At 37.9% G+C, this 20,583-nt stretch overlaps 1 protein-coding gene across 2 annotated transcripts in view; it reads right to left on the reverse strand.

Annotated features, from left to right (window-relative positions):
- The window catches only part of LOC148832928 (uncharacterized), a 97,065-nt gene that overhangs the window by 15,677 nt on the left and 60,805 nt on the right, over positions 1-20,583 (reverse strand). The window contains exons 3-4 of one of the 2 annotated variants that reach the window (XR_016091242.1): positions 9,366-9,504; positions 8,800-8,857 (exon numbers count right to left, since the gene is read on the reverse strand). Coding sequence is in view for 1 of the 2 variants with exons in the window: in XM_088918601.1 (XP_088774727.1) it covers positions 8,800-8,857 (58 nt within the window). In the remaining variant the exon portion in view is untranslated. The remainder of the gene's footprint in view (positions 1-8,799; positions 8,858-9,365; positions 9,505-20,583) is intronic. The other variant, XM_088918601.1, reaches the window with a different exon arrangement.

The following is a 20,583-nucleotide window of genomic DNA, read 5'->3' on the forward strand; positions in this document are numbered from 1 at the left end:
TTGCTAGAAAAACAAAGATGTAAAGAAAATATTGCTCAGTGTTTTTGTATGTACTGTACTGGTTTGTATTTTAATTCAGCACACCGGACCTCATTTTAGATCATACTGACCATACTGGCCAAAAACAAGAAATCTAAACACCATCTGAAGAACTTGATCTGGGGTATATAGTTAAGGTTCTCTGTGGTGGCTTTTTGTCCTGCTTTAATTTCAAGATCTTATGTCCAACTTGAACTCTTAAACACCGCATTTCAGGAAACTCTAAAACAAAAGAAATTTACATTCTAGTTCCATCTCATCGGTATGGCATTGATTTCATCACCACGTTCCTGTTCATCTTATATTGTTTGGTTTCAGAACTATTCGCAATATTCAGTATTACTTATCATCACCATCTAGTAGCTTGTCATTGTTACTGTCAGGTCACAGAAAAATGCGCTGTTACAGAATCTTTACCCTTGGGAAGAATTATATTCCATCTTTATTTCTATTCCTGCTGTCACTAACACAGCACTGATGTACTATTGTGTAAAAAGTCTAAACTAGCCACAGCTGAGAGTTTGTCATGTTTACATGGAAGCTGTATTGAGTGTACATTGGAACACATCGTTAGATGAAAAGAAGCATCCGGAGGTTAAGACATCTGACACCTAACAAGTGCGCTGAGAATTTATAGCTCTGCATATTGACATATGGTTTTATGAAGATGTCTCATACCAGACAATCTGACAGCAGCAATATCACCTGCTCAGCAGGGCTGAGCTGAAAGACTTCCAAGGAAAACCAGGTTGCTGCTGTATGTGGTAAGTGTATCAATGTCCTCGTATGGAGACCAGGGACACTTTGGATTACATGTTAAACTTGGGTCTTGCCTACTTAAGTAATCAATTCAACTTTTCCACCTAATGTTCTGTGTAGTAGGCCTGCTGTTGTCAGAATGCCAGCCTTCTGTCACTCTGGGGGGCTGTTTCAGTGGTGGATGACCCCTTGTATGTAACATACTTTAGGATCTTTGAGGGAGGAAAACTGATATATAAATTATTATTGGTAATAATTCAGCTACCACATGCACGCAGGTGAAGCTGGATTTTGTGTTACTTTCGGTCAACACCATCTTTCCGCATTAACGTGATCTTAGATGAAAATCACAACTGGTGGCTTTTTCTTGGGAAGGCAACAGCCATTCATCAGCTTCTTCCGTTTGGGTGTCTGTTTATCACGCCCTCTCTGTGAAGAACCAACACAAGCCTTCTAACAGAAGCAGTAGTGAAACAAGCCTTCGAACTAATTATATTTTTTTAAGACTGAGACCTGTGACAGAATTGGTTTCATATCGAACAGATACAAAGTTATTGTATTCACGGCTTATACTCATACTTCATTCTAAAAAAAAAAGTTTCCAAGTGAAAACTATAAGCAACAGCGGTGAGGAATGTAGGCTGTGCATTTTCAAAATTAATATGTTAATCTATATATAACTTAGTTTTGATTGATCCCCCAAAACAATAACGGCAGCTGCCGTTAAAAATGACACAGGCAGAAAAAATCATTTGTTGAAAACACACAGTAATAACAAAAGAAATGGCAACAACTGCACAGATCTAAGAGTGATATATGGATGACTGCTCTTACTTTGTGGGGTAAACATGTAGGGAGGTCTGGTTAGATTAATGTACTGTACATAGTCCTCCTCTACTGTTCTTTACAAGAAAGCAAAGCAGGGAAGTGGTATTCTCTTCCCTAGCAAGTACTGCATCCTTAAAATCATAATGGTCGATCAATTAAGTTCCAGTCTCAACACTTAATTTAGGCATAAGGGCAGGGTCACAGAAATTGATAAACCATGGACCCCCATACTGCTTAGAACATTTCTGATCTGAATGCTGACTAATAGTAAAGATCTATAGCCTAGTTAAAGTTCACACACAGGAACTTGGGTTGGGTGGGTGAGCTATGCAGCCTGGAGGTTATTAGTCTGAAATCAGCTCTTCAGTGATGGGAAGCAAAGCCAGCTGAAGGAAACTGACTTGAGCAACAAGCCCTGCAGCTACTGTGGGTCTTACACAACTGACCTTTATCCATTAGGGCTGCATTCAGCCTGTGACTGAGGCTGACATTTTGCAGTTTCCATTCCTGAAGCACAGGGCAAAGAAACATGCACACGTCTGAAAAATGGCAACAAACTACCAGTTTAAATTGGGAACGTAAGTGTTCCCATTAGCACAATATCTGGAGGGAATGAAGAAGTGCTGATAATAACATTTCACTCTCCCTTAATCCCTTCTGTTTAAGGACTGGACCAGCCTCCTAGTCAGGAACTTGTCAACTGGTGGAACTCAAACAGTCTTGTAAGGGTCATGAAGCAGCAAAATAATATTCTGTGAATCTCACATGCCCCCCTAGTCTGGCACCAGCACGTCTTCTGGTGTCGTCCTTCCAAACTGGCAGCAACAGAAATGCTATAATAGTCTCTTGCTGAATTTTAGTTATTTACATGCTTGCAAAAAAAAAATCAGTGTATGCATGGCAGACCGTTCCATAGCTGACTGCAATGGAGACTTTTCTGGATGATAAAAAAGGCAACTTTGATATTCTATATACAGTAAATCGCATTATATAGCAATAAAATAATATTTGTGCTTGAACTTTCAGAAGCTAAAACCAAATAACACATTTTCTGTGATGATCACAGTTAAGGGAGGCATGGTGGTACAGTGGCACAGTGGTTAGCATTGCTGCCTTGCAGCGCTGGGGCCCTGGGTTAAATTCCTGTGGTACTATCTGCCTGAGGTCTGTATGCACTTCCTGTGTTCATTCAGGTTTTCTTTGGGTGCTCCAGTTTCCTGGAGTCCAAAGACATACGGGTAGGTTAACTGGCTTCTCAGAAACAAGGTGTGAACGTGTGCATGTCTGTGTCTTTGTGTGCCCCGCGTTGGACTGGCGTCCCATCCAGGGTGTATCTTGCCTTGTGCCTCTTGTTTGCCAGGATAGGGGATAGGCTCCCCTGCAGCCCTGGGTTGGATAAGCAGTTAGCAAATGGATGAATGAGCTACATTTTATTGTAATTTGCAAATGTTATACAAAGTTTGCTCAACGACTATACTTGGAGACCTGTTCTTTTATGATGTTTAATGTTTGTTGAACCTTGTTGTATGCGGGTGGTAAAACTGGCTGTGTTAAATAACTGCACATGCACAACATTTTATAGTTTATACTATTTGTACTTTTTTGTGTTAATGAGATTATTTTATTTCATTTGAAGTAAAAAAAAACATGTTCTTGGTATAAAAGCTTATTACTGCTTCCAGGTCTTTATTGTTTTAGTTGTAACTTTAAAGGAGAATATGGGTATGTATCAAATATGGTAGATTTCTGATATATTTTTCTAACCTGCATTTTTCTTTCTTAATCTAAGACAGTCACATAACCAGTGTCACTATAAAACCAGAGCAATATAAATACATATTTTCTGTAGGATAAATGTCTTGAAGAGAAAACAAACCCTACAAACAAGAGTGTCAAACCTCTAAATTCAGTATCATGAAAATGTAAGTGTATTTTTCATTCAAATAGTAATACACACCACACTTGTACAGATACAGTATACCAGTTAGTCCTCATACAGATTACATTCCAGCATAACAACAACACTAAAGATAACAATGAGGTAAAATGTCCTTTCACCTTACAGAGAACCTGTAAATAAAAACTTACAATGCGAGCTGTTAGATCTCTTCAAGCAAAGATGAAATTCTCTGAAAAGCTAGACGGTTGTACTAAAAGTCTGATGGCTTAACTACATTGTCTGTATATTTTAACTTTATTTCAAGCATTCACTTATTTCAAGTACACAAGCAAATAAAATGCTTCAGGACCATTCTATCATTCTATATGTTTATAGAATACTCCTCCTGAATGGTTACTTCATGAAGTGATTCATAGCAATGATTCCTGTTTTTGTTTCTTTGCTTTACTAGTTGTGTCTGCATCCATTTTTTGTTTTGTTTAAAAGAGAGCTGGGCGCAGTCAATTTGGCAGTCTGGCTGTATCTTTGTGGCTACATATTTTGCCAAATGACAATAGAAGAAAGTTTGCTGTCAGTATTGGCCTATGGCGCCAATTTCCAGCAATTGGTTGCCTTCAAGATATTTTAAGCCCAGTTATTCATAATCTGTTTTTATCATCATAAGTACGTCTGCCTGATAGCTCAATGGGGAATGCCAATGGAAATCTGCGATCTTCTTCCTCTGAAGCAGTGCATGAGTGCTGTTCTCGTTACAGACAGCAGGGAGGCTAGGAGGCAGTGTGTACTTTCCAAAGCTTCACACAGAACCAAATGAAACTTCTTTATCTCTGCATCCCATCAGCTGCAACTTTTAGTTTCATACTGTAGAGCAATGAGAAAAAAGCCTATTTTAGCTTGGGCTGCTGTTTCGGACAGAGTATGTTTTCTTTTCATCAACTACAACAGTTCAGAATATTTTCAAATCACCTGTGACTCGTTTCATTTTAATATCATCGACATTAGCAGCAGCACTGCAACCTGAGTTTCACAAAAATTATTACACCAATAACCGATGTTTTTTTTTTTGGTTTCAAAAGTGCCAAGCATGAATCTTAGTGCAATCAATGGACCTATCACTCAAAACATATATTTATTTCCTTCTTTAGATTAAAAACCAGGTCTACTTAGTGTCAAACTGAATGTGCAGCTATGAGCTATGTACTAGCTTTTTAACCTTTGAGCAATCAATCTCCAGTCTGTGCAGAATGATTACAGGATGTATTACAGGGACACCTAATTGAAGTCTAGGACTTGTGAATCCTAAGGGATGTTAACAGGTCATTCTGCAGAATTTACAGACTGATTGACTGATCAGTTAATTCTGATTATATTAATTCCTAGATGAATAAAGTCAAATTAGATCTCCTTTCAAACTAATATTTTGTATATACCCAGTCTAGGTACTAATATTACTAAAATAATTCCAAAAGACTGTTAACAAATTATGACATTCATTTTAAATGCTGTTAAAAAAGAACAAAAAGCAGGCAATTAAACACAGTGCCTTGTAAAAACATTCAGACCGTTGTGCAGTTTTCACATTTTGTTGTTTTAACGCTTGCTGCTATGACAATTTGAAGTAGAGGTTAATACTACTACACACATTCTAAGTAAAAAACAAAAAGAAAGAGCTAAATTGATAGTTAATATATAAGAAAAAATAATCTTGAATCAATTTAGGTGCACACAGTTACATCAAAGTACCACACAATTATGTGAGTGGTCTCTTTATACAATAATAGTTCACATGATTTCAGAATAAATATATCTCCCTTTGTAAGGTCCTTCAATCAGGTAGTGAATTACAAGCAAAGACTCAAACATGAAGACCAAAGAACTTAAAAAAAACTCAGGGATAAAGCTGCAAAATAGCACAAATCAGGAGAAGACTATACACACATTTCACTGACTCTTAGCATGTCTTTGAGAATGGTAAAGACAATCGTTTATAAGTGGATAATGACTAAATCAGACTGTCCACCCAAACTGAGTGGCCTACTGTGCCAAGGAGAAGCTTGTCAAGACTAATCAACACATAGATGAAGCAAAGCACTGGCAAATCTTACAGGAAAACCTGCTTCTGATCTAAAAGCAGGACAACCAGGGCAATGATCCAAAGCAAAAGGCCAAAGATACACTGTAGTGGCTTGAGAATAATGGAACTGAAAGTGCTTGAGTGGCCCGGTCAAAATACTGGCTTGAGTCCTGTTAAGAAGGAAAAAAACTGTTGTCCATAAGTAAGTCCCAAAAAACTTGAGAGAGCCTGAGCAAAATCTGCCAAGAAGAGTGGAAAAAAATTGCGCCAGGCCTACGTGCAAAGTCAGTAAAGACTTATTCAAAAAGATCTGAAGCTGTAACTGCTGCCAAAGGTGTTTCTACCAAGCAGTTCACGGTTCATAATAATTAAACAATCAACATCTTTAATTATTTTTAGCTTTAGTGTTTGCTGGCATCTACCATAATTTATCAGTTTCTGCCTTCAGGTTCTGAATAAAACTCAGTTTTAAAAAAATGTGTAGCCATCATTTGGTAATTTTATAAATTTGGACACCATAGGAAGGATCTGAATACCTTTGTAGGACACTATATATAAATAGTTGGCTTAGTCTTGCCTCCTTTTGCACAATAAACGTGGTCACTTCCCCCTTTCCTGCGCCACAAGGCCCTGTGAACATGAGTCCAACGCTTAATTCATGCAATGTACTCTCATCCTTCCCTGGACAACTTTTAAGGCAGGAAGAAAGTCTTGCTTAATACTTCTAAATCAGAACCCGTAACTGCCCAGACAATGCTTAACATTTCTTAATGTTATCCTGTGAGACATCAGTGGGTGCTGCTTCATGGGTTGCTAAAGACTTGGATAAAAATACCAGTGTCTGGATTTCAAAAGTGAATCACTGGACCCAGGATTCACATCTTCTGATGCTCCTCTATCATATATGAGGAACAGAGGTGGTGATTCAAAAATGCAGGCACTGGCTCAGTACACATGGCTCATGTGTAGGCAAACTGTATTACAAAACTATAAAAAGGTTACAAGGTAGCCTGCAATTGTAATTTTGTTTTAAGTGCCCCTTAATGACATTTACTGGTGAATCAGATAAACCTTCCCAATCTGCATTTCCGATCACTGCCACAAGCTGCTGACCAAGAAACCCAAAAGGCATAGATCAAAACACCAATGCAGTAAACCACAGATTGATCACTGGCAAAATGTTAAACATCCCCACAAAATGAGGAGCAAAGTTTAAAAAAAAATGGATTTGCTTACATAATTTAAATATCTTTAAATTTCAAGAATTTGTGCAGACGTCATTATGAAGGTTGTCATGAGGTGGTGTTGCTACAGTAAGAAGTGGCACCTGAGGTGCAGTTTGAGGACAATGAATTTAGGGGCTTGTCAGTGTGGAGTCAGAGAAATGAAAAGGTAATTTGCTATGCTTTGTGACGGATGTACTAGCTAAAACAATGAGTGAACCCTTATTTTAACTAGATCAATCAAACCCATCTGAATAATCCCTATCAGATTCTGAATGGGATTCTTATTGGGATCACACAGAAGTTTCTTTTTTATATCAGATGAGTATCTACCAGCTCTGACTGTGTAATAAATCACTTAATTGTTCATACTACCGTGCAACAAGATGTGAAAGTAAAGCATAATATAAAAATACAGGTGCAGTGAATGTTAGGTACAGAGCAGGCAAAGGGAAAATAAATGCAAAATGTCATTCTTTTACTGTAACTGTCCAACAAATTCTGAAAAACCTAAAACTGTAAATTAACCATCTCCGCAGTAGGCCCGATTCTAGCAGGTCAGGATTAAAAGTACAACACCAACAATGATGCAAGAGGTAACATAGCTATAACACAAACAAGCTTATTTTGATATTATGTTGCTCACTTCAGTGACAATCACAATTTGACAAATCAGAGGAAAATACATTTATTGGACAGATGGTGAAGAAAACAAGTGGGTGTATGGAGTATCTGTGAAACATTACTGTGCCTTACACATTTTGTTAATGACTTCATTTTTTAATATATTTAGACAGGGTCTTTCTTTTATTTTACTAAAGCAACATGAGTAAAGTACCTCGCTTAAGCATACAACACCTCTGTCTAGAGTCTAGATATGAGTGTGGAGTTCCTCATGAACACCATCCTGCTGCTATGCCATTGAGCACTTAATTGTGTTCATTTGTATTCATGTTTTAGCAAATTCTATGTGGCTTTTGTAGGAAAAGGTGTATGTCAAAAACTAGAGAGACTGGCAAGCAAACCGTTTTCAAAAATGGTTTGAGCGAGCACTGGAAAAAAAATCACATATCTGATAGAAGCACGAAGCTGAGAAATTGAATCTAAATTGAAGTTGCTAATCAAAATCAGTGATATTTCACAAAAGCTAGACTTGGACAGGAAATTAAGAAATTAAGCACACTAATGAAAATGTTTAACATTCAAGGTCTGTGATTAACGAGAAGTAGCTTTGATAAATCGTTCACATTCAGGCTCAGTCAGTTACAAAGACCTTGTGTAAAACAATGACAACTTTAGTGCTGTTCAGGTGCAAAGCTGTAATGCTACATATTATGTGTTAGGCCTCATACTCAGAATAACCCAATAAACATCCATCTATCCATTTTATAACCATTTTATGCAATACATTCTCCATTTTATGCAACACACACACCACAGTTCTCCCAGAAGCCAATTAACCTATTAGCATTTCTTTGGACTGTGGGAGGAAACTGGAGCACCTGGAAGAAACCCATTTGAACCCCAGGAAGAATATACAAATTACACATCCCAGGAATTGAACCCAAGGGCCCAAGGCAGCAATGCTAACTCATCTAATACACAGAAATAGAAAAATTAAGGTTAAAACAAACATAGAAAAAGTACATTTGGATTGGCCTGTTGCTGCAATAGGATGCAAAATAAAAATCAACTTGATTTAAGAGCAGTTGTTAGCGTATAAAAATAATGGATATAAAGACATCGGTAGCTATTTGATAAAAGATTACTTCCATTTATTACTCAATGGACAAGTCTGATTTGGATGTTCTAGATAGATAGATACTTTATTGATCATGTGAGGGAAATTGCAGACTAGTATCTAGTATCACAGTTCAGTCTTACTGGGGTTTCTTTTTTCATTGTTGCCTTCAAAGTACCTAAGCTTTTTAATTGGGAGTCAAATGTTCATTGCAAAATGATTGAACATACAGTACCTCATCCTGACAAATACCACTCTGTGTGCAAGGTGAAGGTTCATGTGCAGTTTCAGACCTGTGTGAAACAAAACAGTGTAAGTGTCACAACAGCATTTTTTAAACTTCACTCAATTGTGGTCTCCTGGTTGCTCAAGTCCCCACTTAATGGCAAGCCCTGAGACATTTTCAGTCATACATGAGGTCACTCACCTGACAGGTTCTGCATTCATTGCTTAGTTTGTTGTTACTTTTTCATTTAAAAACATCAACACATTTGAAAAACTCACAACCCCCACAGCTAAACAACATCCTGTTTATACTGTCTTGTCAGCAGGGGGTCTGAATGAGTGTTCTCAGGAAAATGCATATATTTATTTGTCAGTTTGGACTTCTACAGCAATGTTAAAAAGATCTACTGGTGTTTGCAAGAGGCCTGTGTGATCCTACTTGCTGAAATCAGGATGATTCAGTTTCAGTTTCCTGAGATTACTCTGAGAACGATAAGTGTTCTTATATGACACACATGGTTCACTGTGGTTGGAAATTATTGAAAACTGAAAACTGCAAAGTGTGTATTAGCTAACCTTGAAGTCCTGGGAGGGGATCAAGCAGGGGTTGTCCCCAGACTAAAGGGGAAATGTGAGTAATAGTTTTTTGTCAGTTCAGTCTTTTCTTGGCCCAAAATCCCCTTGGTATCAGCAGTACAGCCCTCAAAGCTTCAACCTGAAAGGTAGGAAACATGATAAAATGTTTAATAAAATGGCAACACTTCTCTATGAAAACTACAATGATCACCAGTACTATTGCTGTGGCACCCCACAATTCTGCACACATGGTAAAGATCATTAATTCAAACCTCATCATCAACATGTACAGTATAAGTAAATATGCCTAGCCTGCACTATGTAAATCTAGGTAAAGGCACTAGTCATTTGTTTCAAAACTATCTTCTAAAACATCATCATCATCAAGTGATTAAAGACTTTTCACACCAGCCATTCATATTTTAATGTTCATCACCTATTGGGAAGATAGCATTAGGCACACTTATTACATGTAAAGTTTTTATGCAAGCTGCATAACAACCCAAACATAAAGGTACATTATTAAAGGTTTGTGTAACAGTCTCTTAAAAGTCATGGCAGCAGGTCAAGCTTTGTCTTCATGGTCAGATTTATCAGATTTATTCCTCTTGTGTTAAAAGGGAAAAAGAATTACATTCTTCTTTGTGGAAGACAAGGCTTTTCCTCAGTCGACTGGTCTAACAGACTGGATCCAAAGCTGAGCTAACAAAAAAAAGCCTGTAACCCTTCTCTACATGGTTAGCTGCCCTCAGCATCCAATTGAGTGATTCTGCATTCCTGACATTCTCGTGCCAATCAAGTCAACTCTATTTCATCAGACCTACAAAAAACATCTTTATCTGATCACTGCCACTTCTCCCTCTACGTTTTGTGAAGTAGTTTGTCCATTCCTTTGCTTACGGTTACCTTTATTTTTGTTATTGGGTCGTGAGGTGTCCATCATGTGTGCTAAGTAACAAAAGGTGAGGTTATTCAGGTTTCTGTGTAATTTTGGATGGCAAGCTTAACAATTAAGAAAAATGGTCTTTTAAGTCTTGGTTATTTTTTTACAGTTTTTTAGTGTGTCTTGTAGATCTGACTTCCCTTCAGTATAAACAGTCTCAGAAGAACCATGTTTCTCATTTTACTTAAAAAACTGTAACGTCTGGTTCAGTGTTCACTTTACAGGTCTTCAGGTACACCTCCTCAGTTTACACCTCCTCTTTTTCCAAATAAGAACACAGCTAAAGATAGGAAGTGAATTTAAATATTTTTTTCAGGACACTGATTTTAAGACTCCAAAAGGCAGTTTAAGCAGCAGTGCTTGATTTTGTCATAACAATGTAAATGACGTACTTGGTACGGTGTAATAAACGATTCAAATGTGTCCGTGTCTTTTGATGAAACACCAGCATTTAAATATGCAGTATGCGATGCCTACCACAAAGTCCAAGTGAGTCACTTTTTTGGACAGTGACCTATAGTTTGCACTCATATCGTCACATTTCCAAGATAAAGGTTTCATTTTCTTAATAAAGAGATTCTCCCTAACTGAAAGTAACTGAAGTGTCAACCTCGCCCCCAGTTTTATTATCTAAAGAAGCTGGGGAATATAGTACTAAGAACAAGTCTCCAACTTCTGTTTCATGAGCACAAAAATGGATATGAACAGTTGTTTATGATGCCTTATGATGGCGGGAAACACAAGTAAAGTCTAATTGAAAAATAATTGAAAATGAAGAGGGGGATTTTTGTGTGACTTGTATTTAGTTTTTTTGTACCACAACAAGTAAAAGAAATGCATTGACTCACTATCTAGACATTCAATGATCAGTTTCTCTGCTGCCACAATAGATACTATAGGCAGACCGCTGACATTTAGCGTGTTGAAGTAACAGCAATGATACCTTTCTGAATGTACTAAATGGAATGTCACCATACAATTGATTTAGAAGAAGAGGAGTTACACATCTTCAACATCTTATAGGTCGGCACCTTAAAAGAAAAAGAAGAAAACATAAAGGATGGATTCAGGCTGTACCTGTCTTTAGCAGGGAAGGAAGGCTGGCACTAGAGTTGCAGGGAGTGTATTAGGGAGATGTCAACAGAAGCTATGGCCATTTGGTCCTTCCACACCACTCCATTACAGTACTTTAATATAACCAAAATTGTTTAAAGGTTCCTGTTGATTAGCAAGTGAATAATTAAAAAAATTATACGTGCTCAAATTTGAAATGATTTTCCCATACTAGTGTCAACTCTTTTATTGTAGTTCCCCATCACACCTAGTTACACACGTGTAATTAATGGGTTTTTGGTTTTACTTCTCGTTTTTCACAGGCACGTCATTGGCTGCATTTCCACTAAAGGCTCTTAATTAACACATGTTAAGAGCTTAAGCAAAAAAAAAGGTCTGACAGGCTTAGAGTCAGCAGTGTCCTCCTGCCTAGTTTAGAAAGATTTTATGCTTATGCAGTAGCCTTAAAAGAATTAAGTGTTTTTTCACAAAGGGAGAAAATATGGTACCTAAAATTTCATCATTTCATTTCTGTTTCCCCTTAGTTATTTAGTAGAAAATAACTCCTTTGCAGCCTCAATATTACCTGAGAGAAATGGATACCAATTGCAGAATCAGGTATTGAGGGAAATATTACAATTTTCCTCAGTATCTGAGGAAAAATTAAGAAAATCACAATTACAAAAAATAAAAAAATTACAATTGCATAGTAGATGTAGTACTTCTCCAGTACTAAAAAAATAAACTATTTCCATGAAATCCTCTTGAGAACAGAGTTCACCAAGTGAGGTGGTGACCAATTAACTGTGTTTCTGTCTGATGAACAGCCAACAATATCCCCTGTTCCAAATCTATAGTAGTGGAAAGCTTTGTGAAACAATGGCTCTTTCATGAATGAAAAAAAACATTATACCTGTACACATACTGTATTATCAAAATGCCTTATTAATATAGCAGCAATGAACCATATTTATTAGTCAATGATCCCACATAAAAAAAACAGTCACTGTACTTTATCAGACCCCTTGCTGTATGGATCTCAGCGTTCTCCAGCAAAACACTACACAACCGCCCACCAGCAGAAGAAAAAAGGGGAAATAGAAACCCGATACTACGGTACTTGTAAGCTCTTTGTTCTTTATTGTCGTTCCCTTTTTTCTTTCTTTTCATTCACCCTGCATTCTCAAAGCCCCTGTTATACTCGGAAAAAGAGATAACACCATCTCCATTAGGAAAATTGCATCCCTGCGGATGGTACACCACCTTGCAGAACAGCCCTTCATCCCCAGCTGAATGTGCATTACCTTTGATAAAACATGTCATCCTTCGTAGTGTAATTCAATTCTTCCACAGTGAAAGATGTCTATCAGACTCCAACATATAGATGGCTGTAGCACATACTTGCTCAGCCCTGAGGTTCTATGTGATGGATGCTTGCAGCCAGTTCCACTTTAACCTTCAGTCAAAAGCGCTTTGAAGCCTGGAAAAACTCTCTAAATTCTATTTTGTTTTCATCGAAAAAAAGACAGGAAGAAATCTCTCCCTTTCCATTCCGTTCAAGGTTTTTTTCTTTTCTGGCTACAACTAAAACAAAACTTAGATTAATTCAGTTCCTTATTCTGATGCTAAAAATATTTGCTCAAAACAAAATCAGAAAACTATTTTTCATGTTAATTTTTTAATAGATTTTACCTTGTTCCTCCTCCTTGGTTCAATTCCTCATATGCTCTTTCTTCAAAGAAATGATAAGTTTCAGATAGGCTTTTATATTTAACATTCTGCTGGGCTGGACAACTTCAATGGCCAGAATCTCACAGTATTGTCCTAGAATATCATAAGCCAAAACAAATTGTCAGTAAGCCAGTCTTCCACCGTTTTAAAAGACTATTTGAGTGAGTTGAGAGAGTAAAAGCATCTCTCCAAAATTTGAAAGAAAACTGTACTACCAGTGTCATTGTTATAAGATGTGATATACTGTATACAGCAAACTTTCACCTCTTATTCATGTGACCTTCTTAGCCATTCTGAAAATGAAGCAGTCGAGTACAGGCTCACCTTAGCTATTGTAACTGCACAGCTATGATGTGCATTTTGCTATAAATAATCTTTGAAAGAAGGTGACCAGTAGACACAAAAACATATTTTCACATATGAGTGCATATTTTTATATAGGGTTAGGTTTAAGGTCAGGGTTAGAGGTTTGCTTGGTAGCTTGGTGTTGTGTTAAATGATCAGTTTTAGACATTTATGTTCAGATAGTTTAAGCAGCTGTCTGACATCTTTCGTAAGTCAAGTACCATAAATACTCGGACGCAATGAACTATTAACAGGTTATTTGTAGCCAGAGAGGAGTGAATTGTTGTCAATTAAAGGAAGCAAGAACCATTAAAAATACATCTCGAAAACATGGAGCCCACATCATGCTGAGATTCTTACGTCTCAACTAGGAGAATGTACGAACCGATGACATGACATACAAAGTATTGCAATTAATTAAAATGTGTTATTCAGTATTAAAAGTTTTAAACAACCTTTCCATTCATCCATCCTTTTTCTTACAGCTTCCTACGATTCAGGGACACAGGGGAGCTGGAGCTGGATCTCAGCAAGAAGCGGGCGCAAGGCAGGGTACACTGTACCCTGGATGGGATGCCAGTCTATCACAGGGCTGACAGATTCAAACACACACTCACACCAGGGCCAGTGTTCTCAGAAGCCAATTAACCTACCAGTAACCTACCCAGTTGTCTCTGGACTGCAGAAGGAAACCATACAAATTCCACGTAGACAGTACCACAGGTCCTGAATCACACCCAGGCAGCAATGTTAACCGCTGCACCACCACGCCACCCTAAACATCTTTTACCTGAGAAAAATAATACCTTTTTGATAACTCAAAGCAACCTCCAGATTTTAGGATGTAACCTGTGTGAATTCTGAAAAGAAAATCACTTAAATATTTTAGATATGTTCATCTGACAGAGATGAATATCTCAAGAAGATCCTTCATTTTAAACCAAGGATGAGACAAGAGACAAGTGCAGAGCATGAATAAAACCGAGAAACTAAGTATAATTTTTAAAGCTTTTTTTAAAAGCCATTAACAACATACATCAATGATGAAAAAACTGTCATTCAAACAGCGATCTGGAAAATACATATTGATTCAACAGAGTATCGCCTGAAGCAATCTGAATTAGTCATCTTGCTAAAGGGGACCACAGCAAAAACCCCTCTAGAACGTGAACCTACAGCCCTTCATATCAGAGGCCAGAGCTTAATCAATCCTCCCCCAGTGTGAAACAAACAATGGAAAATCTCTGTGCACACAGACCAAACTGCGCTCAAGTAACCTATTATCTATTTTGTACTGTACTAGACTGGACATGATAATGGAAAACAGTGGCAAATGATTCTATTTTTTTATTTTTCACTTCTGTTGATACAAGACCAGTGTAGGACATCAATTTTTTTTTCACATTTTTGTGTTGTGTCTCATGGCAGGGATTATGTTGTGAATATTGCCTCACGAATACAGAAACACAAGCTGAATTGTAACTTTTCAATAGCGCATACAGTAGATTTACTTCCAGACGAGCACTTCGAGGAGTATAAACCTCAGGAACATCAACACATGCAGAAACCTCCATGCCTGGGACCCAAGTTTAAAAACCCATTAGCTAATCTCAAGAGGAGCAACCCCTTCAGTAGTTTGGGAATCCCAAAGGGTCTTTCTCGTCAGTGGGGCCACTTCACATGTAAAGTTAATACTGACGTCAGGGGAAATCTGTGAGACCACAGCTGTACCTCTGTGCTAATGCATCTCCACTCTGGTGTAACATGCAAAAAGATTCAAGGGGAATTTAGCTTTCTGCAGTCTTCAGACCAAGTACAGTATTTCCAGCAGTGTAATTCAGCAAAATCTACCCAGAATCTACAGTATGCAATGGTTTTCCACTACTTAATGCAGGTTTTATACTGGATTTACAACTCTTCTGTAAACAGGAAACAAAAACACTTAAAGATAAACCAAGCTCACATAATAAACTATAAATATTAAATAGTATAAGTGGGATAAGTTTAAGAAGAATGAATAAAATATCAGCTTCGCCCAATATGTACTGTAGCATCACTCCCAAAGTCTGAGTTTCCTACTGTACTTCATTTTAAACTTTAAAAACCTATAAGATGACAGAAACAGTTGCTCAGTTCCATATGCCTCTGTAAAATGTAAAATTATACAGCAAGTATTCCATGCAAAGCGCATAAAATGTGCATTACCAGACAAAGGTCGTTTTAAAGAGCAGTCTCAAAGAATATAAGTAATTAGAAGAGAGCATGTATGTAAATCTGAATGAACAGTGCACTCCTAATTTAAACCTTCAGACGTGACTTAATGTCTGACTCAACTGACATGTGATGGCTTTTGAAGGAAAAAAGAAGAAATAGTTATAGTTATATAATGAGCAATTTGAGACTTCTTCCTGTATATAAAACATAAAATCCTGCATGCCACAATAAGCAGTATACAGTATACTGGGATACCAAACTGGGAGGCATGGTCTGGGATTATCAAAGGAGATGTGCCTTCATGAAAATAGTCGCACAAAGGCAGCAATATGGCATAAAACAGTAATTATGTACAGTGGGAAGAAAATTACGACAAATAACGACAAAAAGCTAGTTCTGTCTGTGCTCTAAACTTTCTTCTCTATGACTGGTTGGTGGCTAAGCTGCATAACAGACACACAGTCACAGACCAGATTGTAATTTTTCTCCCTTCTGTGAGCTCCCCTGATAAAAATCTTCTCCCAGCAAGTTGATAGTTGGTCCCCCTTCACTTCCTACCACCTCGCCGATCAGTATCGCTGGTCAGGTCATGTAATAGAGGCCCACAGGTCATCCCCTTAGCCAAAGGGGAAGTAAGATGACAAAACTTGTCCATACTGTCTTCTCCTCACACCACTCAGAATGCCTGACCAAGGAACAACCATACCAATGTCAATAGTCTGGTTTGGAAGAAACGGGTATCCTGTCAACCTCTTGGGCCTGCACAGGCATGTTTCCTGGTCCAAACCTCATGACACTGGGGTCCTAGATAGCGACTCTTACTCCCTTTCTCTGAGGGGGCAGTATTTCACCCCCCTTTCCCTGGAGCTGGGATGAATAGCAGCAGTTTTGAACAGCCTTTCCTGGCACTGGTAACATTGGCAGCAGCATTCCATTGCAATGTTTCCCAGTAGAGATGGTACTGAGGGACTGTCACCAACAAATTTGCCCCTGTGACCCTACAGACACCTACTGTAATTACTGCCTGCCTGACTGGGCTTGGGCCAGAGTGAAAGTGTCCAGCCTTTCCCCCTTGCTCAAATCTAGCCCATGGTGTGAGGTCATCACCTTGTTAAGACCCTCATTCTCACTTTATTATTTGGAGTCTGCAAAACAGCAACTAAGCTAAAATAACTCTATGCTGAAAAGGGAAGAAAGAAAACACAAATGTTGTGTTTTCTTTCTTCTCTTTTGAGCATGGAATAAACGTTTACTTGTTCCTACGCATACTGCTTTCATACAAATATGTGCTGTTCAGGACCTGTGAAATTCACGTTGTGTCACTGGGAGAGCAGGGTGTCACTGCAGCCTGCCTATGACAAAGGTAATGGATAATAAGCAAGAGAATCAATATCCACTGTTGCTCAGTTTATGCTACAGAACTCCAGCTGAGCCACAGTTAATAATAATAATAATAAACTTTATTTTATATAGTGCCTTTAAAGGTGGCTTCTCAAATCGCTTTACACGATGACAACAACAATAAATAAGAAGAATACACAAAACAAAACACAATTACAATATATAGAGGAGACCATGGATGGTGGTACTAAGATAAGCAGAGGGGTGAAGAATGGAACCAGTTAAGTAAAGGCTTTTCTGAAGAAGAGGGTTTTGAGTCTGGATTGAGTTTAGAGAAGGTGACTCTCTGATATCCTTGGGGACAGAGTTCCAGAGCTTGGGGGCATAACAGGAGAAGGCCCTGTCACCCATACAATGTAGACGGGCTTGGAGGACAGTAAGGAGAGCAGAATTCGAAGAGCGAAGGTTGCGAGGTGGGGAGTAGGCTAATAAAAGTTCAGACAGGTATTGAGGTACCAAGCCATGCAGAGTGAGCATGAAGATTTTAAAGCCTACACGGAATTTGACCGGAAGCCAGTGCAAGGACTCCAGGATAGGAGTAATGTGAACACTTGCACTAGACCTGGTCAGGATTCTGGCTGCTGAGTTTTGGACATACTGCAGAACTTGATTAGTTATCTGCGTGTCAGAGAAGAGATGTTACCTAACTGTGAGTAAATGGGTACAGTGTACTACTTCTTCCAATATTTTATTGCAGCCAAAAATTCTCTTCCAGTTTGTTTTCCCCTTTTTTCACTTTTGTTCTCTGGTGCCCCCTAACACAGCATCACTTCAGACATTTTTTTTAAACAACAATCAACAATCAGAAAACTGATTAAAAAAAGCTTGCAGACTCTGGCTATTGCTCTGAGGAATTGGCTGGAGAGACTGATATAGAACCTTATACACAAAACCAGATGGAAAGAGGAAGCAGCTGTAAATAAGGCATGAACATTGCAACATTCTCCATCCTCAACTTCGCATTCAAGTGTGGAAGAGTGACTCAGTCAGGATGTCAAAGAACAGTTCTGGGACAGGAAAATATTGTAACAACAAGACTATTATTCCTTAAAATAACAGAAAAAAAAGTCATTTATATATTTGCTTTATTTAATTTATCGTCCTGGAACACAAACAAATGAGGGCTGGAGGACCAAACATTAAAAAGTTTATAGAGAATAAAACGTAATAAATACTATATCTATACTGAGTAGCAAAAGATATTTTAACACTCAATGCATATTGTGGTTTTTTTAAGTAGACGGATTTTGGATTTCACACCTGAGGGACTTTGACTGCTATGTAAACACTGCAGCACCTAATTTCTGAGACAGATGACTGGACACAGATGATGAGATGATTTAACCTGTTGAAAGTCAAAGTAACATCAGGGAACCAATGTGACCCACTTGTCAAGAAAGCGATGCTATCATGCCTTTAGTATATTGGAAGCATGGAGTCAGACCCCACAGCAGAGCCAAGTCAAGCGCTGAATCAAGGTTTTGTGTGGACCACCCTGGTGGATGTCAATGAGACATTATGCATAAGAACATAAGAAAGCTTTGAAATGAGAGAAGGCCATTTAGCCCATCTGGTACATTCGATGGTTAGTAGCTTCCGAGCGACTCAGGGATCTCATCCAGCCATTTCATGAAGGAAACCTAAGAACTGGCTACAAATACATGGAGGGGTAGTTAGGTCCACACTCCAACATCTCTTTGAGTAAAGTATGTCCTATTCCTAGTTTTTTAAACCCCTCCCATGTACTTTCCATTTGTGTCCTGTGGTTCTTGTTTGACTATTCATTTTGTCCAATAAGATGACTTTGTCAGTGTCTTTTCTTGCATCGAGTCCCCTTGTAGTCTTGTCTGTTATTCTGACTTACTCTTCAAATAAGTTTTATAACATATCACAGAAAAAAAATGCTGTAGAAAATTTTACTTTGGTTACAATTTACACAAGGAATTTATAAGTTATCAAGACGTACGCTTTTTTTTTTCTAACCACCAAAGACCAGGAAAGGAAAAAATGACACCGGGCTAAAGCACCTGTTGAAATTCCCAAGATTAAAAAAATGTGGCTACAGAAGGAAAGACAAATAAAAAAAACAGAGCTCTGTCATGCGTATCTGTCAACGGCACTAAATATCAGAGTCAGTAAAACAACTGCGGATACACCCAAGCTCCTGAAAAGAATGGAAAGAAAGAAGTAAAGTGTGCCAAGACTTTTTTTCTTTATTCCTTTCGCAATCCCACTCAGCTGGGGGGGGATGGTCTAATGAGCTGTAAGTTTGCCAAGTACCGCAGTCATCAGTGAGCAGTTGAAAGGAATCCTGCCATCCAAATGCCTTCCTACTGATGAACCTCTTCAAAGCACGTTAGGTCTTGGACTAGAGGATGTGTCTGCTTAGTCAATAAACAGAACATAGTGGCTTCTGTGATGCAGGGAAGTAAACAGGACATTTTCCCACACCATCCAATGGCAAGCAAACCAGTGCTCACGGATGTTCAATATGAAAAATTTAAAAAACAGCATAAGAGACTAATAAAGTTACACTACCTCATTTCCTCAGCATTCCTTCAGCTAACAACAGATCTGCTGATAAAATAAAAATGAGCAGGTTGAGCACTTTCAAGCTCCATTGTTACTGTTATTAAGTGTCTTATATATTGAAGGAGCCCTGATGTGCTCAGAAGAGTTCTCCTTTCAAAATACTGACAGTTAAAAGTAACAAAACAAATAAAGAAAAATGAAGAAAACAACAGTTGTAATTAAAGGACACACTGAAAAGCAGATTTAATTCTTTTTAATATTAATAATTTTCTTGTATCAACATTGTATAGGATTACCATCTACAGTGTACATGTACCGTATTTACATTATGATAATAAAGTAATGAAAGCTATACAAGAAACTGGGAGAGTAAAATGTTTAGCCCAAAATATTATATAAATCAGATACTAGAGATACTAAATACCAGATACTAAACAGTAGGATATTTTAAATTTTTAATAGGATGATAGAACAGGTTCATTTTAAATGGAAAATACTGCAGCAAGTATTTATGTTGTGGATAATTGGATTATTTAATTAGGAAAAGTATTTTTTATTAAAATCAATACTAACAAAACACTTTACAAATAACATATAACACTATATCTTTGTTTAATAGTCTGCACACATGTATTATGTTTATTCATGTTCTCTTACCAGTAAACACTGAAAATAAAGTTCGGCCTTCCCTCCTAGCTAAAACGGAACCATTTAATAACACACTGACAGTAATGTCACCCACTCTGCATCAGGTCCTGATCACATATGGAGATTTGGTAGCCACATGCCCTTACAAATGCCTACAAACAGTGGGGCACAAATTTCATAAGCTGTTGACAGGAGTATGAAGAAATTTGAAACTATAAGCCTTTTTAATGTTTCCCACAGATTGTGCAGATGTAGGCAAAGTTAAACTCAAGTTCATCCCAGATGTCATCAGTTGATTATTCTACTGTTGACTGTCCAAAACAGCCCATATCCTTAAGCTGTTTACCTCAT

Source organism: Atractosteus spatula, chromosome 6 (genome assembly GCF_055471065.1).
Source record: "Atractosteus spatula isolate fAtrSpa1 chromosome 6, fAtrSpa1.hap1, whole genome shotgun sequence".
NCBI lineage: Eukaryota > Metazoa > Chordata > Actinopteri > Semionotiformes > Lepisosteidae > Atractosteus > Atractosteus spatula.